Source organism: Perna viridis, chromosome 5, assembly GCF_037379345.1.
Source record: "Perna viridis isolate PV_CMFRI_1.1 ecotype Kerala chromosome 5, ASM3737934v1, whole genome shotgun sequence".
Taxonomy (NCBI): Eukaryota; Metazoa; Mollusca; class Bivalvia; order Mytilida; family Mytilidae; genus Perna; species Perna viridis.
The window spans coordinates 11,406,777-11,434,178 of NC_142449.1; the positions used below are offsets into that span (position 1 = coordinate 11,406,777).

Sequence of the window (27,402 nt, forward strand, 5' to 3'; positions counted from 1 at the left end):
TCAAAACTTGTTACTTTTTATTTGTTAAATAGTGTTTCCTATAGAAGGCGTTGGTGTAACCCATATCATTTTGTTCATATTGAAGTCAACTGCTTCTTTGTACATAAATATTTTATTTCTATATTGCTAACTAGAGGCAAGTGCAATAATATCGTTCTATTTTTTTAATGTAATAAATGAAGTAAACCAATTAGAATTCAAAAAGTATCTGAAAAAATATAAATGCTATCTCTGTCAACTGCTAACGCACCATTGAGATATTTCAAATGATAAAATTCTGAATGCATTTAGTTTGGTCATTCAAGGAGGTAGGCAACTCTTACAAATCATTGGAACGTTTGTATTCAGCATTTTACATCAATCTAATGTAAGCATCAAAGTAACTTGGATTGATTTCATTCTGTTTCAAATGAAAGCTTGATAGGCTTCCGTGAAATTGAATATGATACAAACATGTCACTGATTTCAAGAGTTGTGTCCCTTACACTAGGTCTACCTCCTTCAACTTGAATCATCTTACATACAGAAGTAAAACATGGACTGTACACCTCTAGTTATAAACAAGAATCTAATTTATCATGCAAAATTTTCTAGAGCTTTAGCACTTAATGGAAAAAAACAGGACACTGTCAATAAGGTCATACTAAACATGATCGTTCATTAATTAGTTCAGTGAACACTTCAGTAAATATTTTATATTAGTACTTTTTTTGGAACTCTGGTTATGGTGTTAAAAGTTGAGATTTTAAATGGGCAAATGATGCAGTCAAGTCATGTAAAACTGTTGAGATTCATACAGAGATTTAGCATGCAAAAATAACCATGGAATCAGTTGAAACTAATTAACCCTAAATCTACGAACCCACAGAAAAAATATATGATTGCAAAAGTGACAATGGCTGACATGGACAATTCTGCGTTATACTCAAGACATTAAAATTGCAGTTCCGACCTTGTTAGAAAGTTGGCAAAACTTAAATCTGGTCAATTGTTTTGACATTCCATGATGTGATGATTAACAATTTGACCAATTTGTGGAAATGCACAACCTCCTAATTCTGTTCTTGTTATAAACTTAAAACTAATTGATTTGTGCTGCGGAGAGAAATGTATGGAACAGTCCATTTAATGAACACACAAGTACATTTTCAGCAAACAGACTGTCAATTTTTAGCATTTTCTAAAAATATATAACAGTAGGTTCTAATAGAGCTTGAATTTTAGAAAAATGATTTTATATCTTTTAATTACTGAGCTTGTTCATTTAAAAAAAAATCTCTCTAAATATATTTTTGTGTAATTGCGTGACATAATATTGTTAGAAGCCATGGTTAATTAACATGCTCATATACTATCAAACAATAAATAAGAAATAGTAATATTTACAACAAATAGAATCACCCTCATGTTAATGATTGGTCCCAACAAACAACCCACACTAATACACAGGCAAATATTTTTCAGGTGAAAGTCGTGTTAATTGAGCTTCACATAAAATTAAAATGATTTTCATATGAAATTCACTTGACACAAATTGCATGTGAACAATTCACATGAATTTCACATAAAGGCTCCATTCCCCAAATTTCACATTAAATCTGTCAAAAAGTTTATTTGCTCAATACGTGTGAAAATCATGTGAAATTATTTTGCCTTAGTACCATGTACAGAACCATATAAATCAATTACATTTATATAAACAAAGTACAAACCTTAAAAAAACAATATCACAAATATCTCTCAACATAAAACAATTGTTATATAAAGTAACCTGGTTCACAGCATCACTGATGAAAATAGAAGAGGGGGGGAATACATGTATGAAACAAAGAAAAGGGACAAATAGTGTAAAATAAATCCACTGACTTTCATTTATAAGGAAAAGAGAGTTACACAGTTGTTAAAATATGAAGGCCTTTTCCCAGATGATTACAGATGCAGAGTTTTGTTAATGAGTCAGTTTGGGAAAAAAATGTTTAATATGAACACAGATTAAAAAAACTATACGGTGAGCAATCTATCAATGATTGGGATAATAAAAAAATGTGAATTTTGATTTTCTAACATGATAGGAAATTAATGTTTTGTATGTAACTCAGGAACTGTACTTAAGTGAAAAATAGTTTACATAATACATTATATAAATGCAAAAGTACTGTAAAATTTGGTTCCATACTATAACAACAATATCTGCCAACAAATGCTGTTGATACAACCATGAAAGTGTAATTAATACTTCCATGATACAATAGACATGTTAATAAATGTTTGAGACCATGTATTATGCAGTGAAAAACACAATGTACTATTCCATTGAAATATTTCCAAAGAAAGTTTCAAGTTCCAAGTGTTTAAAAATCCAACAATATCAATTGTTATAGGAGATCCTTTAAGTAATAAACAATCACTGTTGTAAAACTTTAAAAAATATCTAGTGGCTACAAGGATTTCTAAAATGTAATAACACTAAGCCTCTTCAGGATTTCAAAATCATTTCTAACTTACTGTGTAATAACTGATAAAGGGTAACAAGTTGCATGTAAATGATCCAATATTAAATACGACTTATAAATAAATCAATCAAGAACCCATTTCAGTTCTACCAAAAAAAAAGATAATTGCCCACAGTTGTATGAAAACCAGATAATGATTGTCCCTTAAAACTAAATTAAGCTATAGGATTGGATTTCATTAGTTTGAGATCTTCATTAACCATTTCTGTCACAAGAGCCTGCAAAAAAAAATGAAAACTAAAAATTGTGCATCAAGATAATTCTATCATATTTAAATCAACCGTTTTAAAGGTTTTAATTTCCTTCTTTTGTCAAGTATTTTTTGTTTTTGTTTATAGTATGCGGCCTTTCTTATTATACTGTTCAATGACAAAAGTGTATGGTTATAAAATATTCCAGGAGACTTGCTTAAGTGAGTAATTAGTTTTATCTCTATATTTGTCTGAAATAAACTTTTCTTTCATTGATTTTGCTTTGGTTAAAAGCAAGAGATAATCTACTTAAATCAGTAGCACATGGGTGTTGTCTGTCATCTGAACGGTGTCAAATAGCAATCCTTCATAAATATGAATGTATTGCAGAAATTTAACCAATCAAGCACAACCTTATAAAGATCTCATATAAAAGCACCTGGATGTCTAAAACTACCATGACAACTATGGGAGACCCATAAGGGTGGTATATGAAAAAAAAAAACAGTAAAGGAAAGTAGTAAAACTTCTAAAAGATCATTTCTATGAAGAACAAGCAATTGGCCTAGTCAATAATGAAGATTAAAATATTCAATTGTAGCAGTGCTTTCTATAGACAAAATTAATTTTTCAAGATTTCTTAGGCCTTCATTTTCAAATCCTTAAAGAATCTTTTTAAAGTGTAATTTTCTGACTACTGATCAACTTACATCAAAGGAATATTTAGGTTCCCATTTCAGTTCCTTCTTGGCTTTTGAACAATCACCTAATAAAAATTCCTACAAAAAAAATGTGTACAAGTTAAAACAGTATTCAATGATGCTTAGCAAACATAGATTATGTGTTTTTCATTATGCATTAGTTGGATATTACGTCATTGTAGGTGCTTTATACATATTCATATATTTCACCTGTGTAAATAATTTTAAAAATAAATTTTGAATACCTAGAAATCATGTTTAAAATTTTTTAATGAAAATTTGAATTATTCATAATATTTTCTTCTTCTTGATAATGGAATACTTTAATTGCTGTGTATCAATTTGTTTGGTTTGTCAATTTCACTGGTTGGTACAGTATTGTTCTATGAGAAATTTAAATATGTTGTTATGGAGACTACTATTTAAATAAAATGACAAAAACTTCTAAAAACTGAACAATACAACATGTATAACAAAGAACTTCATTTTTAGTACCATAATTCAAACCTAGAGATACATTAATGACTAAAGAATATGTAAATTCTGAAGCTGACATTCACATATTTGATTTTTTATTTGCATATGATCAGGGCATTTTAAATATGTCTATGAATGAGAGCAATCAAAATCTAATGACATCTACCTGTATTCTGAAACAGATTCTCTGATATAAATGGAATGTTGTAGTGGTGTTCTCAGTAACTTCATGTTCATTAAAGGACAAAATAAATCTGAGTGAATTCAAACTGGGACTACAGGCATACAGAATCATGTACAAAACTCTTACAATGCTTACACTTGTCATCCCTTTTATTTAGTCATTTGGAAGAAAACAAATTAAAAATAATATTTTACTGGATTGACAAAATAGTTATTGAGCTATACAAAGAGTTATTGAAGGTCAGCTATGGTTACTATGGTTACTCACCACTTCAGTTGGACGGTAGTACTTAGGATTGACAGCTACTCTAATTACACCAGTCTTCTTGTCTTTACCAACCTCGTTTTCTGCTTCTCCTTCCCAACTGGTAAAAGAGAAAATAATACAAATAAGTATATTCCTGTAAAATAATTGACAGATTATCTTTGTAGTGTGGGGCTTACTTTGTACAGATATAGACCAACAGATGAAGTACAACGTTTTGTTGAAACCAGTCCCTTGAGGTGAAGAAAAACAGTCCTCCAACATTCATTCCTTATTTGAAATATAAAATAGCTTTACTATTTATATCAGACAGTTCATTTTACAAAAAATTGTTAGTGTAAAATTGGTCATAAGTTATGACATCAATAGAGAAAATAATATATGAAGTAAAAAATTACTACTAATTTTACATTTACAAATTTTTTACAGCAGATGTGTTATTTCATCAGTCAAATGTCAGTCCATGATGATGTCAAAATTAACAAACACAAGAACATCTGATGAAAATACAGCCTATTCTTCTTAAAAGATGGGCAGAATTTCATGATTTAATGTATAGAAGCATACTAACAAATTACAGTGATCTGTTACTTACACAATATCAATGTCAACAACCTTGAAAGCCTTTTCTACAAACTCTCGCACACTGTGAGCTTCTCCCATAGATATGACAAAATCTTCTGGTGTATCTTTCTGTAGCATTAGATACATAGCCTGCAAATCAAAAATAGTAAAAAAAAATCTTCATTTGTTTACTTAATTCAACAGTAATTCTAAATTACCAAATGACAGGTTCTTTTGGCAGGTGTAAAATTTGAGGCAAAAAAAGGTATGCAGAAAATTTTCATGTCTCAAGTTTTTGCAGATGTTACGTGGTGGTACACTGAATAGTTATGTCCAGAATAAATATTTTGCAGAATATATTTTTGCCTTTTTAGACAGACTGGTAAAATATCCCAAAATGAGCACGCTACAAAAATTTAATTCTTTATTGTGTGATAAAACATGTGGTCATATAATTGAATAAAGTGAAATGCAAAGGTAACTTCTTTTATCATACAGATAGCAGTATTTTATCAAATGTTCCCAGTGTAATAAATTTCAATAATTCACATTGTGAAATAAATCTGGTAATTCTACTCCTGGACTTTCTTCCCCCAAACCCTCACAACTTTGATATCAATATGCAAATCACAGAATTTGATATTCACTTTGAAAATATTGATAAATTATGAAGAAAATCTATATAATAAATAGGATAATCAATTGGTTATCATGTATAACCAAAATATGATCACTCACGCCAAGAACGCTTGAGCATTTAACTCATGTGTTCCGCACACTCGTTAAATCTAGGTGTTTTTCGTCACTTGTGATAATATTTTGATTATTCACCCTTTTCACTTATATACCCTATTATTACTTGATATTCCTCTATGTTTCCTGGATTACTGTGACCTAATACAGGATGATCTAAATCTGATGTATATATATATGTACATTATAGCTTCCTCATACAGAATTTAGAATACCTCAATGTAATCTTTAGCATGTCCCCAATCTCTCTTGGCATCTAAGTTTCCTAACTCGACCCTCTCTTGTTGACCTAAGATAATCTTGGCTACTGCTCTAGTGATTTTCCTGGTCACAAATGTACCTCCTGAAATAAGACACGTTCCAGTATATGTATATGTATATGGTATAATTTAGGTTAAATTAGTGCTTAACTCAAATATACTGAAGGCATGAAAAGGAACTTATCTTTTAACTAGTAATGAAATCACAATATGTATTCAGTGTTCTAGGGATATTTGAAAATTTTTAGTTTCAACTGAAATGTGATCAATTTGAGCTATCCAACAACCACAGTTATTTCCTGGACATATTTTATGCTGTTGTTACGTCTTTATTTTTTTCACTTTTTCTTGGCAGATTCTACCTTATCTTATGAGAAAAAAAATAGAGAATCAATGATTATTTTTTATAAAATTTTCCTAGTACTGCTATTTACTTGTATATGTGTTATCTGTAGCAGTAACTAAATGTATTTATCAGAAAGATTAAAATGCATAATCTTAAATAATATTGGTTCATTAAAAGTAAAAAAATACTATTATCAAAGGAAACAAGTCTATTACAATGTATCAGACTACATCTGATTATGTTTGTTTTAGGAAAACATCTAATAGGAAAACAGATCAGAATTCATCTACTGGAGATTTTCATTGTATCATCTGCATTTAGATGACTGTAGAATAACAAATCAAAGGAAATTTATATTATCATATATAGAGACACTTCATCAGTGTTAACTTGACAAGGAAAAGACACTGTTTCCTTTCACTTAAGGAAAGCAGATTTGAAATCAATATCACATGACATGACTAAGCATTGTGATTGGTTAAAAGCCTCTGAGGATCCATTATCAAATTAATAGCTTGTCAAATCATCACCTTATTACAGAGAAGTGGATAAGTTTCCATATCAAAACAAGATGGAGGTTCTATATAAACACACCCAACAATAAAAGTAAAAATAATCCAGGTGGCCATAATGTTTCCCTTACAAAGTTTTAATTTGGTGTGAAAATATGTACAGCTTTCCAATTCAATTTTAAGTATTGTTCTTTTTATGCTCACTCCTGTCGTAAAGTAAAAAATAACAGAAAAGACTGACCAAATGGCAATATCATTTAAGAAAATAATTTATTAAGGGGTGATATTCATCAAAATTTGTCAACAAAAAGACGTAGAAATATAATATGATCTCAGCATGAGAAATACTGTGGCACATGTCAAATTTGTTAAACACAGCATGAGAAAGGAGTATTTGCACTTACATTCAACAGATCTTGGGTCTAGGCACTGAATAGCACCACTAAATTCTTGAGTTTTTCAACCCTGTCTCAAGAGACTTTGTACATGTATTTGTTTAAGAAGACTAGCTTAGTTTAGTGTATTATTTGGGCATTTGAGTACATTATCTAATAATCATCTCTCTATAAAATAATTAACACATCAAATAACTATGAACATCTATATCATTGAGTAGAAAATAAGAAAAAAAAAGTCAAAAATTTAATGACAAAGGATAAAAAAGTTTAATTTAGATAAACCTTAGCTAGGTTTATTTTACAACAAAATAATTCCATTTTTAATAATTTTGTTACAGAGCAAAATGTAAGCTCATAATTTTTTCTATTATCAGGAAGATTAAACCTCATGAAACATTTAGGATTCTGATTTTATCTAAATATTATTGAAAGATATACGACAATGACTCCTAAGGACAGTTAGTATTAGTCTGAAGGCAATATATGTGGTAGTATATGAATTTGTATTTCCAGGTGTTAATAAACCCACTTTAACTGATATTGAATTCATTCATTTTTTGTTCCTTTAAAATTGGCTAATTTTAGTTTGTTTTTTTTTGTCATATGTAGCAATCGTTGAAAACAAAGTATATTATGGTCAAAGGGAAGTAACTCAACACAATTTTGAAATAATTTATGCAGTTCAGGTCATTTAAGAAGAAATATGAGGGAATATTTAGAGATTTGCACCACTCCTTTACACACATAGTTTGTGAATTATATTGGGTGATAGTATAAAAGTATAATTAGACTCCTGTTTTATGTATCCATTTTATCACTATTTACAGATTAATTAATAAAAACTATGGAATGACAAGACAACTGTTAGCCAATGCTCACTAGTGATATCCCTCCACCTGAACTAAAGTACATGGTCAAAATATATACCAAGTCATAAAACATAAAATGGCTGTCATCCAAGCTGGAAATCAAAATACACAGGTCTATAATAAGCTTATGGACAAATATCATATGGCTGTGACAAGTAGTTGCAGTGAAAAAGTGTTACAGATAGATGGATGAACAGACAGATTGACCAGGGAAAACAGTAAACCCCTCGATTGGAGCTGGAGTATTAATGTGGAGACATGAAACTTGGATTAAATTACTGTGATCATTAAGGTTTTATACAAATCCTGTCCCATATTCACATAAAATAAAATCTTCATTCAACCCTTAAGTTTGAAATTGAACCAATTCATTTTATAATAAAAGTTTTCAAAAAATTTTATTGAAAAAAATTCTCCAAAAATTTCATTGTAACTCAAAAGGTGGTTAAGGAGAAATAAAAAAGCTACCAATTAAAGGAAATGTCGATATTTTGCAAATCAAAATCATAAAAAAAAACGTTGATATCATATGTATAATATGATAAATATCATAGACATTGAATCTACCTCTGTTTGTAATCAATGTATGTAATACTGTCATTCAATACAATACCACATTTCATGATCAATAACAATTTTTGTTAAACAAATCACTTCCTAAACATGGCAATACCTCTAGTATATCAAGGATTTTATTTCATTATATCCTAACATAATGGTTCAACTCCAAGTACATAGTATTGAGATGTAGATCTGATATTGTACTATACACAACTTAACAAAGGGTAGGGAAAACTTCACATGTACTTGAGATTCTGCATCATTTGATGCCAGTTGTCAACCATGCCAAGCTTAAAAGGACTGTTGTGCTCCCCTTTGGGCATTGTGTGATGCCTAAGTTCATAGTCATATTTTTCTCATACACTGTAGAAACACAACTTCCTGGCAATATTGAAATCTCCATATAGTGATAACACTTCATAAAATTTCATTAGAATCTATACAATAGTAAAGGAAAAGTGGACATTGTTTTGTTGGACAGATGGACTGACTGATTGAAACTTACATATCTCATAAAAGGGGGTATAAATATGGGGCTTTGAACCTTTCTGACTTTTTGTTTGGATGATTTAGGCACTGATCATTTCAAGTCAGCCACACCATTTTGAACTCTGGCATTGACGTCTACGAAATGACTGCTCAAGATAGCTAAATTGTATATAAACTGAATTATAACTTCAAACAAGGATGATTGGTAACTACAAAAGCTTCAGATTAACCATGTTGAAAACAAAGATGGCAGTGCCCGTCAGTGAAACACCCTGCAGCAATGTGAATCATTACTGAGCATCTATGTAACTTATTGTAATGAGATTTCATTATTTACCTCTTCTTGGACTTTCATGATTAAACAGAATGCCATTACAAGCATACATATTGTAAGCTTCTCTGTAGTTGACAACTATCCAGTAGGCATACAGTTTGGCTACACCTGCAGATACAAAGTAACAAGTACTAATACTAAGTATTTATGAATTTACCTGGGTAGCTTATAAATATATTTAAATGAATATACCTTGGTAGCCCAAGCTCAAAGGGATCACTGAAATGTGTTTGAGTTACCAGGAGTTCGAGAATTTGAAGTTTGAAGATTTCCAGATTTTTTTTTTGTTGTTGCTGGTCCAAGTTCCACTTTATCGTTAAATATTGCTAACTGCCTATGAAGTTTCGTTACTCAATGTATATTTTTCATTTGCTTTCGGGAGGTTATGTGGACTTGTCCACATTAAAAATGCTGTGTTTGTTTTTAAAAAACTTTCAGAATTCGAGTCTCTTGGTCAATAATTTGTTTTTATCTGATTTTCTTTGATGTTTTAATCATGGCAAATTATGATCCTTCTTGAACTTCAATCAGTACTATATTAAACTACATAAGAAGTGATGACTTTATTATTACCTGTAATTAACTAAAATGACACTTTGATTAATAATAGGGTTTTGGTTTTTCACACCTTTTATTACCCAAGCTGACAAAATTATTGACAAGTTCAAGTAAGTAACAATTATTCTCTAAGATTTATTACAAAATGGACAAACTGGTCAGTTCAAACGATCGAAAGATCAAAGTTAGAGAAATCCAAGTTTATTTACATTGATTATATAGGAGAAAAATTTGATACTTTGAATTGCGTTCGAGAAATCCCTGGTGTTCAGCCATCCAGTTTGGAGCCAGTGAAGTTTGACTGTATATATACATTCAGATATTTTTTAAAACTAATTTTGTAGTAAGCTGGCTTTATAAATATAACTTCTATCAGTATTCAGGTTTTAAATTTACTCCAGGAATAAGACAAAGATTATTGCTAGAATTTCTTACCATATGGTGATCTAGGATAAAAAGGAGTGGTTTCCTTCTGGGGAATCTCCTGTACTTTGCCAAACATTTCACTGGTTGAGGCTTGGTAAAATCTGACTTTGTCTGTCAGACCACATGTTCTAATGGCATCTAGTAATCTTAAAGTTCCAACAGCATCTACATTGGCTGTATATTCTGCTAGATCAAATGATACCTTCAAGTAAACAAAAGCAAATCTAAAAACTTGTATCATAAATAACATGTACCACATAAACTGAAGGGAACATTTATTCAAATAACACAAGATCATACAAAACAAAGCATAATCTTGGTGACATTCTGGGCTTTAATAGTCTCTAGAATTCTCTTTGAACAGAGTAAATTTGCAGACGAAATTCTCTAAAGAGCCTGAATTGCTCAACTGGAAAATTGGAAATCATGTGGTTATATCATTTGATCCAGTAGAACAAAAAGTAAATCGTTTCAAGAGTCTGTATGTTTATAACCTTACTGATGCACACTGAACCACCTTAGCCACAAAAAGTAGACAATTTGTGCAGTACACTGAGGTCAACATGTTTCAAACTAAAAATTAGCCAGTTAGAGGCTTAGGTAGCCTCCAGCAGCTTCCAGCAGTCATCTTGTTAGATCAAACAAAACCATAAGTAGATTGATTAAGGTTAGATAATTCCAGACCAACTGCCCAGGTCTCACTAATCACTTCTGGGTCAAATGGCCACCCCCCTATGTAGTACCAAAAACACACTGAACCTAGACATATGCATTGTAAGTGCATTATTTGTGTGTATTATGATTAACAGTAGTCAAAATAAAGCGGAGAATGTGTACTTTAAAATCATATATGTAATTAACTACAAAAGTGTATGAATATTGTTTACATGTGTGAGTAATTTGCCTCCATGCTGTCAGTTAGCAGAACAGGTAAAAATGCAGATTTTCAGTATTATTTATTCAATTAAATTTTGTGAAGAATTTCTGCTATCATCGTACCATCAGCATAATGATTTTGGAAGCCTTATTTTCCAAGCTTCGCAACGGTATGCAGCTTTAAGATGTCATTTGTCCTGGGACTTCACAGTGAAACTTTGAAAATTACTTTTTTAACATGTAAAGTAATGGAAACGTTAGAAGTGGTTAGTGAGACCCCAATCAAACAGACCCTGTGTTGTCCTACTCCATCAATACCTAGCTGGATTTTTATTATGCTAGCTCACAGAAGCAACAACCCACAGGTTGGCATGCCACTCCACTAGGATACATTATTTTTTGGATGGGAGTTGGGCAGGACGGCAGGTACATGTAAGCTTTGAAAATATTTATAACATTTTTCTCAGCAGCTCTAAAATCACAGCCACAAGATATTAGGTACGCAAATTCAATATGGAGTCCTATGTCATGGGATGCGATTTCATGTCAGTTGCACTTCTACTTCCTGTTTACCGACTTAATGCATTTTTCAACTTGACTGTAAAATGGCTATTCCTGTCTTGACCTGCTTTTAATGTAATGATTTTGAGTTCAAATTACTTTGTGTATTCCTTGCTGGTCGGAGGGTGTCATTACTCCATACAACACCAATTTAAATTACCATGACAGTTTGCTAATGGTGGTTGGTGAGGGGATACTTCCATTTCCACATACAATTGCTTGCCTTTGTGTGTTTGTCTGTTGATAGTTTGGGGAGGTACTTTTATTTCACATACCTTTACATGACTCTGTGCTCCTAAATTATAGATCTCATCAGGTTTGACTTCGCTGATTATCTTAACTAAGCAAGTGCTGTCTGTTAAGTCACCATAGTGTAGATGCATAGCTGTAATAGAAACAAATATCTGTAAGGGAAGTAATAAGATAAATAAATTATTGTGTGCATAACAATTTTTTTAAGGATATGGCAACAAAAAGGGTAATGAGGCATCCTCAGAGTTGATGTGGGAGGGAATGACAGTCTTCACAACTAACTTTCCTAAATACTTTTTTTTAGAAATTCGTATATAGTGATTGTTGGCCTGTAGTAGTTTTACAGGCCCTCCTCCATTCTGACAAGCCTTGGGCCTTGGACTACTGCGTAACAGTGAAGACTGGAATGAGGATTAAGTCAATATCTTTGTGAGGATTTAGTTATATGTTTATTCTTCAAATTGAGTTTAGTATTTTCATATAAACATTGAATTCAAATTTGTAGTTTGAGTAATTTGAGAAAACCATGAAAATTAGAACCCAACTAATAAGCAACAAATTTAGCTGTTTTATAATGTAAATTCATTTCTGATGATTAATGCTTTTCCAGAATATAATGAAAATTTCAATCATGTCTAAATATGATCCCCACTCTTCATATAAAGTTTCATAAAAAAAAATCTATGGAATAATTCAGGAGGGTTGGAACACACAAAACCCACTTTAACAAAATTCTTGAACTGGATTTATTTCCATTATCGAACATTTTTGTGGCACATTCACATACAAACATAATACTGTTCTAGAAATTATTGGAAGCTGCCAAAAAGCAATTTGATAATGGTACAGAATGTGAAATTACATGAATGCTCTCATTTTATGCTGAGCTATCAATCATTAATGAATAACATTGCACCCTATTTCAGTTAAATTCATTACTTACTGGTATTAAGTACTAGAAGTATATGATAACATTTATAATCAGAAATAATGACTTTACTTTACAATTCACTGATTGTAATTTGGTATTTGGATTGTTTTAAATGTAAAGTTTAAAAACAAAATTGGAGAAACTCAACAAGATAATTCGTAACAAAACTGTGATGAATCAAAATAAGTTTCTCTAATGAATATAGTGACAATTTCAATCCTCTAGGACAAATGGTTACCAATGGTTACACATTTTATTGATATATAAAATAACTGCAGAAGAATTATACAAAATAAGTTTAAAAGTGGAGAAAAAAGAAACATATGTTTTATTTCTAAACTTTATAATGAGATTTCAATTGATCAAATACAGATATAATCATTTTGAATATCAATACCCAATTGGAATTTGGAAAACTGTGGACATACAAACATCAAACAAACTAAATGATAGGATTGATCAGATCTAAAATCTGCTTGTCCTAAAAACTGGGAACGAGACTCTACAGGTTAAAATTAAATAGTCTGAGATACTACAGTTTCTACAAGCTTAAAACTACATTTAAAGCAATGTATGCAAAACAAAAGTTTAACCAGAGATCTTATTTTCTCTGTCATAGTGCTTGGGGTTATACTATAAGCTGTATTAAATGAAACATCACTCATCTAGACATTCTTTAACACTTCATTTAAGTTCCAGATTAGAACTTTGGACTTTGCGGAGTTTCAACCATGCAGTTTCAAACTGGCAATTAGTTATAAAATGTGTTTTTAAATTTTTTATTCCATTTAATTGAAATTGGATGTGTGAATTTAGAACACAAAGAACTGGCATTATATTTTTCTGGTGATAGTCACTCCTTAAGTCATAATAAATACATTGTATGTTAAACTTTAACCTTTTACATGCAAAATAACATTTTAAATGTTGAAAAGGATAAATTTTAAATATGGTTTTTGCTCAGATGAGTTCTAAGTGTTAAAAAATGACCCATTGTTGATGCTTACCTCCTTTGGAACCTTGAGCTAAAAGAAAGACCAGTTAATATCATATGAAATTCTTTATTAGAACATTGTATATCCTGATCAACATACTGTGAAAGTACTTTTATTTGTGGGTACCAGTTTTTGTGGTGTAGGGGAAAATCATTAGCTCCTATATTCTTGAATTCATGGATTTGACAACTTTATCATACAAATGATTGGTAAATTTCCTGATCAACACATTGGTCACCATACTGATCAATATACGGATCACAATCCCAATCATTACGTAAATCACAATCCTGATCAACATACAGATCAAAATCCTGATAAACTGAACATATTACAATCCTAATCAACTGAATATATCACAATCACAATCCTGATCAATTCAGAGGTCACCATAATGATCAATACAGGATCACAATCCTGATCAATTCAGAGGTCACCATAATGATCAATACAGGATCACAATCCTGATCAATTCATACACCACCATACTGATCAATACAGGATCACAATCCTGATCAATTCATACACTACCATACTGATCAATACAGGATCACAATCCTGATCAATTCATACACCACCATACTGATCAATACAGGATCACAATCCTGATCAATTCAGAGGTCACCATAATGATCAATATACAGCTCACTATCCTGATCAGGTCACAATCATGATCAAGTCATAGATCACCATACTGATCAATGTTAGAATCACAATCCTGATTAATAAAACAGATCACAATCTTGATTAAAAATATGGATTACAAACCTGTTCAATACAGAATTCACTAGTCAGAATAGTCCTGATCAAATTGCAGGTCAATATAACCGGTTAATTGAATTGGTCAACAATTCTGATTAACTAAACTACTCAGTACACATTATTCAAGAAGGTAACAGACAAATTATGACTCTCAGGGACAAACATTACATTAATTAACTAAACAGGTTTACCCAGGGTAATACTAATCATGTCAACAATAATAACACATTTTGAATAAAATGTAACAAATAACCAAAACCTGAAGTAATCAATACATGTATTAATCAGTCAAATTTAAAATAAGGCAAAAGGTAACACTGCTCAAAACCATGCATAGGCTTGCTGATTATTCTCATTTATTTAGGGTTTAGCCAGCTAAGGACAGTAAGATTTACTTATCAACAGCAACAACATTTTTTAAAGAATATACTGCAGTAATGAAAGGTATTTCCCTAGTACTGTTTTTCAAATTTACTTAACTTATTATTTACAACATTTGGAATTGAAAAAAAACAAAAATTTAAGAAAAAAACTAAATATCATTTAAAAGAAAATAAAAGGACAAGAACCTGATCATGTACTATCATAATACATGACTGACTGATCTAAACCTTAGGGACAGAAATCAAAATAATAAATTTCAAGGGTTAAGACTAGGCAGGGAAAAATGACACAAACAACAGAAGAAAATTGGAATAACCAAAAGAACATGTACAAAGAAACAAAAGTAAATGAGCAACCAGGACTTCAGTGAAAACTACGAGTATGGACAATGTGCACCGGTAGGGTAAGCATCCTCTACTTTTATAGAAACACCTATTGAGTTACTCATAAAAAGTAATGTCTGGAGTAGATGAAACAGGAAAAAAAGACACAGTGAACTAATCACTTCTCAAAAATACAGATGGATACACCATAACCATTCACTAGTTCATGATGTCCATAAAACTTCTGTAGTGATGACTTCAATCTTATGGAAATATAACCCTGTTCTATATTCCTAATTGTAAAAAGTCAAGCACAGTACAAAATGTCAGCATAATTATGGCTAGCTCTGGCATAACATATGAGTTGTCAAATGAAAACTCCATATACAGGTACTGAAAAGAAGTCACTACAGATGAAAGGAAAGATGACAATAGGGAAAGAGAAGTCATCACATTTGTTGTATAGTCTGGTAAAGACATTAGATAAAAAAAACCTTGACAGAAGTCAGACTGTCTTTGTAGATGTTGTCCTTCAGATATCTTTCTCAATGGGAACTACATATACTCAGTCATTTCTGCTACACTAAACAAGAGGCTCCCAGGAGCCTGAATCACCCACCTGGTTGAATTTTGCCTTTCAAAGGCAATGACTTTAACAAGAAATTGTACAACAATTTTGACTCAAGAAGTCTTTGGTAAGGCTTATCATAAGGATCATTTCAACAATAGAAAGTTTCTTTTAATCTATCATTGTTTTCAAGATATTGACTGAAAACTTAAAAAAAAGTCATTTTTCCCATTTCAAGGGCAATAACTCTTACAAGGAATCAAGTCTCACTAACCACTTCCGGGTCAAATGGCCACCCCCTATGTAGTACCAAAAACACACTGAACCTAGAAATATGCATTGTAAATACATTATTTGTGTGTATTCTGATCAAAAGTAGTTAAAATAAAGCTGAGAATGTGTGCTTTAAAATCATTTTTGTAATTTACTACAAACGTGAATGAATATTGTTTACATGTGTGAGTGATTTGCCTCCATGCTGTCAGTTAGCAGAAAAGGTAAAAATGTTGATTTTCAGTTTTTAGCTCACCTGGCCAAAGGCCATATGAGCTATTGCTATCACTTGGTGTCCAACATCATCATTGTCCTTTGTCGTCATTAACAATTATACAAAACTCTTCTCCTTTGAAACTACTTGAATAATTAGAACCAAACTTGATATGAATGTTCCTTGGGGTATCCTGCATAGAACTGATGTGGGGATTTTTTATTGGTCAAACAACATGGCCGCCATTACTAAAAATATAACATAGGGTACAGACAGTAGTTTTTCACATATATCTCCAAAACCATTAGGTTTATCCAAATTCTTTCAATAGCTGAAATGATGCACATTATTAGGACTACAAAAGTCTTCAGACTCCTTGTAAGAGTTATTGCCCTAGAAAAGGGAAAAATGACTTTTTTTTTTATAGTTTTCAGATAGATAAAAAGAAACTTTCAATTGTTGAAAAGATCTTGTGATAGCCCTACCAAAGACTTCTTGAGTCAAAATTGTTGGACGACTTCTTGTTTAATTAATTGCCTTTGAAAGGCAAAATTCAAAAAGGTAAGTGATTCAGGTTCCTGAGAACCTCTTGTTTTTATTCAAGTAAATTTTTTGAAGAATTTCTAAGGTCATCGTACCATTAGAATAATGATTTTGAAAGTCTTCTTTTCCAAGCTTCGAATGGTATGCAACTTTCAGGTGTCATTTGTCTTGGGAATTCACAGTGAAACAATGAAAATTACTTATTTAACATGTAAAGTAATAGAAACTTTAGAAGAAGTTAGTGAGACCTCATCTGACAACTTTTATCCCTGAAGACTTTCATAGTCCTAATAATAAGGATCATTTCAGCTATTGAAAGAATTTGGCTAAACTTAAGGGTTTGGAGATATATGCGAAAAACTACTGTCTGACCCCTACACTGTATGTTCTATTTTAAGTAACGGCTGCCATGTTTTTTGACGGATCAAAATCCCCACATCAGTTCTAAGCAGGATACACCATGGAACATTTGTACCATGTTTGGTTCCAATTGATCAAATAATGTCAGAGGAGAAGATTTTTGAAAGAAATACATGTAACATTAATAATAGCAAAAATTGTTGAAAAAGGGCAATAACTCCAACATGGCTTAATGGATTAAAACCAAAATTTGACCAGAGATAGGTCTTATCATACTGAACACTTTCATTCATATCAAAATTTAGTTAAACCTAACCGTTTAGGAGAATTATGTGAAAAACTACTGTCTGTCCCCTCTGTTCTATTTTTAGTAATGGCGGCCATGTTTTTTGACAAATCAAAAACCCCACACCAGTTCTATACAGGATACCCAAAGCAACATTCAAACCAAGTTTGGTTCCAGTTTGTCAAGCAGTGTTAGAGGAAAAGATTTTTGAAAGAAATAACATTAAAATAGCAAAAATCGTTGAAAAAGGGCAACAACTCCAACATGGCTTCACGAATTAAAACCAAAATTTGACCAGAGATAGATCTTATCATGCTGAAGGCTTTTACCCATGTAAGAATTTAGTTAAACCTAACAATTTTGGAGATATATGTGAAAAATTACTGTCTGAACCCTATGTTCTATTTTTAGTAATGGCGGCCATGTTTTTAGACGAATCAAAGATCTCCACATCAGTTCTATGCAGGATACCAAAAGGAACATTTATACCAAGTTTGGTTCTAATCAGTCAAGTAGTTTCAGAGGAGAAGAGTTTTGTATAATTGTTAACGACGATGATGGACAACGGACGACGACAACAGACGACGACAGACGACAACGGATGCCAAGTGATGGCAATAGCTCACATGGCCTTTGGCCAGGTGAGCTAAAAAATAACCTAGGATACAGTAAAGAGAATTTCTTGTTAAAAAATTTACCAGAATTGTAGTCATATGAAACTCAAAGTAGTTCTATCTACAAGATGGAACTAAAAAATTTGGACAGATATCACAAGACAAAAAGAATGATAACTCAATCAAGAATTTTGGTACAAAATGAGCTACGAAAAAAAGTAATGGTAAAAATTTCAAGCAGTTAAACTAAAATTTTATTATCAGATTGGTCAAAATTCCATACAGATTCTTCCGCCTAGTGCCCCCGAGTTTTTCTTGGGTGTAACTAGAGAGGCTGAGGAGTTCTGATTTATATCTTTCTTCTAAGTACCACTTCATTGATTACATGTACCTATCATATTTTATAAGACAAAAGCTGAAAACCTAGAAAACCAGATACACATGTAACAGCAATCAAGTGAAAAAACTACTAGTAAAGTCCTGGAAGGTAATTAAAAAAAATGCATGCTGATACTGATAGACTTAGTTTCATTTTAAAAGTGAAAGGAAGTCAGGAAATATGTACCAGCAGACAAAAAATGTCTTAGAACCAATGATTCAGCTTTGAGCAGTTTACCAATTACATAAAAAACATCAAGTTCTGTAAACAAGATGCTGCCACGCTAAAATACCTACAGCCATAATTTTGACTCCCAGGGAGAGTTAACACTACAAGGAAAATCTTAAATAAATGAACCAAAAGGGAGAAGAAAACTTAAGATATTCAAAGTATTTCAAACAAATAAAGGCACCACCGTTTCAGAAAAAAATCAAGAATAACATGGTCATGCTGGGAGGCATATCCCCACTCGTACAGGAAGTTGGTACAGTAGAGCAACCAAAATCTCATCTGATATATGCCCTGTATACATGAAGCCACACCCCTAATTTGAAATCAATCCATCCATTAGGGGGCGAGGTCATTGCAACAACATTTGGAAGGATGGATGGGCGGACAAGGTGATGCCAATATACCACCCACTTGCTGAGAAGGGGTATAATAAAACACAGGTTAATATCATTTATTTAACTTACTACAACACTACAATAACAAGAGACTCCCAGGAGCCTGAATCACTCACCAAGTTAAAAGTTTGTCTTTCAAAGGCAATAAATTTAACAAGGAGATGTCTGTCAATTTTGACTCAAGAAGACTTTATTAGGACTTCTCATAAGGATCATTTCACCAACTGAAATTTATTATAGTTTTCAAGATAGTGGCTGAAAACTGTAAAAAAAAATCCATTATATTTCATCTTTCAAGGACAATAACTCTTACAATGAGTCATCTGACAACTTTTATCCCTGAAAACTTTTGTAGGCCTTAATATGATGATCATTTCAGTAATTGAAAGAGTTTGGCTAAACCTAACGGTTTTGGAGATATATGCAAAAAACTACTGTCTGACCCCTATGTTCTATTTTTAGTAACGGTGGACATGTCTTTCGACGGATAAAAAATCCCCACATCAGATATGTGCAGGATATCCCAAGAAACATTCATACCAAGTTTGGTTCCAACTGGTCAACTAGTGTCATTGTGTAAACAATGATGGATGATGACGGACGTCAAGTGATGGCAATAGCTCACATGGCCTTTAGCAAGGCGAGCTAAAAAGGTGAAAAATGTTAATTAGCCATTAGCTGGACTAAAGGCAGTAAATGTAAAGAATTGTTAAAGCTGATAGTATCTGGCCTATGAACTTTGTTAAAGTACATTATTTCCCTGATGCCATACATAGCAAGCTTCAAAACTGCAGAGTTAACTATGGACTTTCTTGCATTTCTTTGTAAAACTTTGAAGTTTTTATAATTTTTCAGGCATTGAGCAAGGGGTTAACTGTATAGTGATCACTGCATGTGCAAGAACTATTACATATACATACATCCTTCTCTGTGAGACTTAGGATCAGCATACAGGTGCTCAATTCTACTAGTATTAAATGAACTGGATCTTCTAATTATTCCATGAACCTACAGTGACATGTAAAAGATATAATGATGAAAGTACAAATAAAAATTTAGCATAAATGTTTAGAATTACTGTGAGCAAGCTCACAAAGAGAATGCACCCACTCAAATGATGCAGTTGTAATGATAACCTTAAAGCTCAATTATCTCCCTTTATTATGTTCCTTCATGCACATCTACATATGACACCCAAACTTCCTATAAATTTCATCAAAATATCTTCAGCTGGTTACTGTTAAGGAGGAGTAACTTTTACATGTACTAGGTGTCAGTGCGCATTCCAGAAAATTGAAAAAAAGGGGGCCCTTGATAGTAAAACAGGGGGTCATTTTCAGAAAAAGGGGCCAATTTGCCAGAATGATAAGGGGTCATTTTTTGATAACAGGAGATATTCAACTAACAAGTAAGTTAATCTCAGATTTGTATAAATTTAATAGTTCATTTTTGGGTGAGAGGTATACACCTCAAAGGAATAAGAAAAAATATGAGTCAGTGATTTTGATCTTTTTTAAAAATGAGCCCCAACCCTTTGTTTTTGAGAAAAGTTTGCCATATTTTCAACAAACTGGGACAATATTTTCAATGAAGACAGTCAAAATTACTTTGTTTTATATCGACAGTGAACATATTTCAATCAGTGACAAATAATTTATTTCTTTTAAAAAAATATAGCCACTTCATGCCTGAACTCATACTTAGTAGATGAAAATGTTCACAGGTCAACTGTAGATGGGGACATATACCCGGTAGGTGGACTAGGCATTTAGACTGTTTTTTTTCATAGGTGGACTACAAATGCTTGACTGTACACTTTTCTCAACAGAAATTAAAGTTCCTGCATGACAATTTTCACATATAGTCTAATAATTTAATTTCACAAGTAACTAGCTTTCTGATTGGATAAAACAATTTTTCCATCATCTCACAGACCAAATTTTGTAACTATGATGTCATCAACCTTTTTTAAATGATTTACTTGTTGAATTTTGATACTAAAATTAAAGATAAGGAATGACTTATGTTTGTTCAGTCTACTTGTAATAATCTCAATACCTGTGGTGCAAACTTGAAAATAACCTGCTATGCAGATTATTTAGTGTGCACCAAGAGATAAAGGTTATTTCTTCATAGACAAAAAAGATTTAAGACATTTCTTAAGTATTTCATCAAACTCACTTGATGTTAAAGAGGAACTATCATTATTTTCACTATTCACCTTTTAAAACAATGTTCCTATTTTGGAATACCTTTGGCAACCTGTTTTGAGTTTTTTTGTTTTTTTTTTTCGTGTAGTCCTTCCAGCTGCAAGATATTTTCACAACAGAGGGGATTAATGGTACAGGGGTAAGAAACTCATTATGTGCCAATTCTAACTGAAAACCTCACAATATTACGACTTGCCAAAATAGCATTCCTCAGAAGTAAACAAAGTACCAGGCCAGAGAAATCAAGTCTCGAGCAACATTTCACTGGCTTCTTTACCTGGTTGTCAATAAATCATGCCTAACAATTGGGAAGTTTCCTTCCTTCGGGAAAAATATTTTTCAACATTTTGGGAAAAGTCTCCATGGGAAACAGTCGACATTCTGCTGCAATAAAAGGGTAACAAAATCACTGTGAGCAGATGTTTATTTATTATGGGATTTGGCTGATTCAAATTGTAATTAATCTTTCTGTTATTATCAGATATGCAACCAAGGCCCACAGACATTCAGATTTACTAGAAATTCAGGTTCCTGGCTGTGCGCTTGTTTTCAGTCAGACAGTTCATTTGTAATTTTTTTGGGGATGAACACTATGGTTTTAACATGTTCAACCATTAAGTTGGATTATCTCCCTTTGGAATCATCCAACAGAAATTATATTCCTTCATATGACAGCTACATATATGATGCCTGAACTTCATATGAAATTTCATCAAAATCCCTTGAGCCATTAAGGAGGAGTTGTAACATGCAAAACCCTTAAGTTGGATTATCTTTCTTTGGAGTCCACTGACAGGTATTATATTCCATCATTCATATCTACATATGATGTCCATCCTTCCTTTAAAAATTTACGAAAATTACTCAAGCAGTTAAGGAGAAGTTCTGCTGATGAAGTTTTAACATGTAAAACTTATTAGTTGGATTACTTCCCTTTAGAGTCTTCTGACAGTTATTTTTTTTATAATATTCCTACATGTAAATTTACATGTAATAACCAATCTTCCAATAAAATTTAATCAAAATCTTTTGACAGTTCAGGAGTTGGACTGAAAAGGTTTTAACATGTAAAACCAGTCAGTTAGATTATCTCCCTTAGTTGTCATCTGACAGTTATTATATTCCATGATGCACATCTACATATGATGCCAAAACTTCCTATAAAATTTCATCAAAATATCTTGAGCAGTTAAGGAGGAGTTGTACTGACAAAAAGTATGGACAGATGGACACAGACAGGAAAGCAAAGGAAGAACAAACTGATAAATTTAAAACCATTTCAAGTATATATAGAAAGGTTTACAGACATTAACATTATCCATGAAAATGCTTTTTAGAAATCCATTCTCCAGACAAATCTATAAATAAATTTGCCCTGCTGAATGATATACATGTACCGTTACATGTATTGGCACATTTTATTCTACATGTACATTTTAAACAAATATTTCTTGAATGACCCACCCAAATAGTCTTGGTTATCTAAATCAATAAATCAACAAATTAAAATAAGGGCTTTATTAGGTTTTACAAGTTTTATTAACATGATTAGTTTTTTAATAGCTGTCTTTGTAAGAATCATGCAAAATCTGAAAAATGTGATACACCACAAAAAAGGCTATATATTTTTATTTTTGTAATTAAGTGGTTTTATGGGTCTATACTATGAAATGTGTAATTATTCATTCAAATCTGCCTGCTCTTAAGAGATAATCGACATTGAAAATACAGTAGATTCTATTGTAGTTGAGCACCATTTACAGAGTTATCTCCCTTAATTTTGAAATCTACAGTGCCTTCTATATAATTTTTACTCCCAAGAGCATGGGTTATATGAAAAACCACATGTTTATTTCTGTTTACTATGACATTTCAAACAAAATATCAAAAACAAAAATATGTAGGCTTTTTACCCATGAATCACATTTTGCATGATCCTTATATGGAGGGACTAAGTTCAAGTTGATTAAACTTGACAGAAGGATAACAAGATGTCAATGTTGTAAGGCCTTCAAACCCTAATTTCTTCTTCCAAACTCAAGTACTGAGGAAGAAAAATCAATTATAAAGTAGAACAACGGATACAGTCCTTGAACCGATCCACCCAACGTTTTGACAGATCGATGACCGTTGACTGAATGATTGCTGACGGATCAATGACCAGTGACCAATCTGATTACAGTTTTGTTATGTAAAATTGCGTAAGATCTGTTTGAAATTAACAAAATGAAAAATAAAAGTATAAAGTCATGTTTAAATCTATAACATTATGTAAATATGTGTAAAATTGAGAAAGAAAACAAAAAAAAGCCCCGTAAAATACAGTGACCGCTTTGTGGTCACATGATGCGAACACCGGTTTTATGGATCAGTTTGACAGATTGATGACTGACTGGAAACGGATTGGTGACCGATGAACGATCGCAATTTTTGTTGCATGGATCGGTTCGGGTACTGTACAACATAGTCTGTTCACTGTTCATATTGTTCTATTTCATACCTAAGTAATGAATATTAACAGGATAATTAATTGGAAAGAGTATATAATCAAAATATGATTATCTAGATTTGACAAGTGTGTGAAAATCGTTCAGTGCAAAAGTTAAATCTTTATGTGTTTTTGGCATGAGTGATTGTATTTTGGTTATTCATAAAAACCGATTGATTATAATAGGACATGTTTCAAAGCTCTTTAGACCACAACAATGGTGAAAAAATGATAAACACATGACTAACATTTCATGCAACTCATATATATAGGCTGCATCTAATCAAAAATATAAAGAAACTAGTGCTATTAGAATCGAAATAAATCATGGAAACTCTATTTTATCACGGTTTTACCAGTGGCTGGCTATTTCTTGTATTATTTTATCCTGAGTGATAACGAGGGGTTAAATAACAACATAAATGGCCTGCCTCGCTATCCTTCGGGGTAAAATAATACAACATAAATGGCCAGCCCCTGGTAAAACTATGACAAAATGGAATTGCCATGAATTATTTCTGAATTATCCTACTTATTATAGATTTCCTTCATTATTCATTGCTATTTTCAAAATAAATTTTAAATGTTGTGAATGCTGGATTGATATTCCTGTTGTGACGTTGTTGCGGGAGAAAGTGTGAGAGTGAAGTCACCAAATTTATTTCACATTGTGAATTATCGAATATTTTTGAACTAGGAACATTTGGTAAATCACTGCTATATATGTAATAAAATCAAGTACTTAACATCTGTAGATGAAATATTGATTTTTTTTTCACATTAAATACCAAATCAATTAAAAAACATTCTTGTAAATGTAACATATGTCAAGTTAATCAGATAAATGGATAATCAAACCTAAATAGCATGGACTTACATGAAATACTACATGTATGTGATTTTTGTGTCAATTTTTAAGTGTCTCATAAGTATATAAATGTATGAGATGAAGGAGTCAATAAGTAGTCATTTGGTTAAACATTCTTACCAAAATTGCACATACTGCTTATAGCAACTTACTGGTGAAACTTTCATGTTCACAAACATGATCAAGACAAATCTTTAAAATTAATATGAAAATTGTGTACATGTATCTAATCTAATTACCTCATAACCTTTAGCTATCAAGAACTCAGCCAGATATGAACCATCCTGCAAAATGAAGAAAAATGTGCAATTTTTAAAAATAACTATTTTTAGTTCTAATTATATTCTGAAGGAACTACATGTAAATGTAATATCTAATTGAAGTTGTTACATAATGTACATGTACCTTCTTTCAAAAGTGTCTCTCATGTGCATTTTTAGAATATACTGAACATTATGGACATAAAAAAAGCCTGAGGTAATTTTAATGGGATCTTTCTTTGAAGATTTGAAATAAGGGTAAGAAGCCTATATTCAGAGGCAATTTACCATATAATAAAAAAGTGCTGATCCCTGTCTTATAAACACAAATCTTTCCTAAATTACCTATTATCCATGACGTCTTTCTTTTTAATTTAACAAAATAAAAACTCATAGATTTAAAACAATTTCCTATACAGCCTTTCTGGTTGATTTCCAAGTGACTACGACATTCTCTAAAATGTGCATCATTTCATGAAAAATCCTTTGAATAAAAGTATTGTACAAATGTAATAGTTTTATGTCGTTTTTTAATGTATCTTAAAGCTTTTAGTGTGAAAAAAGTTCCTCACACAAAATCCCCCACATAAAAGTATAGTAATGTGGGAGATCTCCATTTTCTGAAGTTAAACCACAAGAACTACTACCTGTGTTAAAATATACAAACAAATGGTTTCAATTTCATACTTTGGAGTATTAGTGCAGGCAATGAGTATGTTTGCAATGGTCATTAATGTGAACTTAAAAGCAAGGGTTCAAATATTAGTGGTAGCCTGAGGCCCAGTACCCCTAGGCTCCTATGACTAGTGCTCAATAATACTTTGATTTGTATTGTTCCTAAATAAAAGCTTAATTGTTTTTATATATGTTCGTGTTTTTCTTTTATCATGTGCCAACACAAAAGTTCTACAAGGAAAATGATCAAGTGTATGCAGTGGGGCTCTGTGGAAGATGATAATTTCTGCAATAAATATCAATACTTTCGCATACATGTAGGCTCAGGAAAAGATCATTCTTTGACTAAAAGATAGATAATGGTAAATGTGAAAAGTAGTTCTTTCGAAAGAAAAAGTGCTCAACCACACATAAATAGCCACCCTTTCTTCCCTTTTCCACAAATACAAGTCAAATCTCCAAATTTATACAGTAAAACCAGTCAGACCCTGGAAGATGCCATTGCTTTGTTAACAAAATATTTAATTGGTTCAGTTGTCCGAAAGTTTCAATTATTTCAAATGTGAATAATCCATCTTACGTAGCTTAATTATCAGCAAAATAAATATTGTAAATGACAAACTATTTAAAATTATTTACCCTACTGTCTTTAAGTTTTTTGTTTTTTTTTTTTTATTATGGGGCACTGGTTAAGTGATACTTCAGTGGACGGCCAAATCAGAAAATGGTTCTGGACACTGAATCCCAAAAGGGATTAATCTTAGTCTAATTTCTGACCTAGGACTATTCAACTGATGTATCATTTATCCACGTCCTGGACCTTCAATCCTTTAAACTGACACTGTATTGTGGACTTCTGATTATCTTCAAAAGGACCACTAATATGAAACTTGGAAAAGTCCAGGATATTTCGTTCTTGAAATAAATTTTAATCAAACCAACCTGGAGTACAGGTGGGTCGCCATTAGTTTTTTAAGTATTACACTGTCAATAAATAAACTTTAAATTTACCTGTCCCGTTATTCCAGTAAGCAAAGCAACTTTTTTACACGTCGAACATGTGCCATTTGTTTGAGATGTTGCCATTTTCTATGATGTGTAGAAGAAATGATCGTGCCAACAAGCAAGAAGGGAATGCTAAAAGGAATCCAATCGAATCCGGATGAGAACCCGGAAATCCACGGATTCAAGGTATAATCCATTGTCACATCCTTCCTACAAATTGTGGTAAGCTGTTATCAAACACAGGTTATATGTAAACTTGTCGTAATAATATCTTAACCATTCTTTCTATAGATTATAGTGTTTTAGGCTGCGCCGTATATAGTGGGACCCTCTAGATTTCTCTATTTTAGGAACTTTAATGGGTCTTTTATGTTAGATATTTTCAAATAATTTTCTGTTAATGTCATGTAGTATTTTGGAAAAGATACATACGTGCCAAAATATAACAAAAATAGGAGAGAAAATCCAGGCACGTCATAAGGTGATCTCTAAACTTGAACTGTCAAAATCATTATCATTAAAAATACGACGGATTTGACACTGGAGACC

The 27,402-nt window shown here is 31.9% G+C and overlaps 1 protein-coding gene across 2 annotated transcripts; it reads right to left on the reverse strand.

The window, feature by feature from the left end:
* LOC148616022 (GDP-mannose 4,6 dehydratase-like) lies at positions 1–27,014 on the reverse strand. Of its 2 annotated transcripts, XM_088582645.1 has the most exons (12): positions 26,860–27,014; positions 25,153–25,197; positions 20,268–20,355; positions 14,028–14,045; positions 12,113–12,222; positions 10,410–10,602; positions 9,420–9,524; positions 5,863–5,990; positions 4,926–5,044; positions 4,334–4,430; positions 3,415–3,483; positions 1–2,731 (listed from the first exon to the last, which is right to left on the reverse strand). In XM_088582645.1, exons 1-12 carry the CDS (start codon positions 26,932–26,934, stop codon positions 2,669–2,671), a joined length of 1,110 nt encoding a protein of 369 aa, XP_088438771.1. In that variant the 5' UTR covers positions 26,935–27,014; the 3' UTR covers positions 1–2,668. The 2 variants fall into 2 exon arrangements, with proteins under 2 accessions (XP_088438771.1, XP_088438773.1); XM_088582647.1 differs by lacking the exon at positions 14,028–14,045.
* Positions 27,015–27,402: the final 388 nt, after the last annotated feature.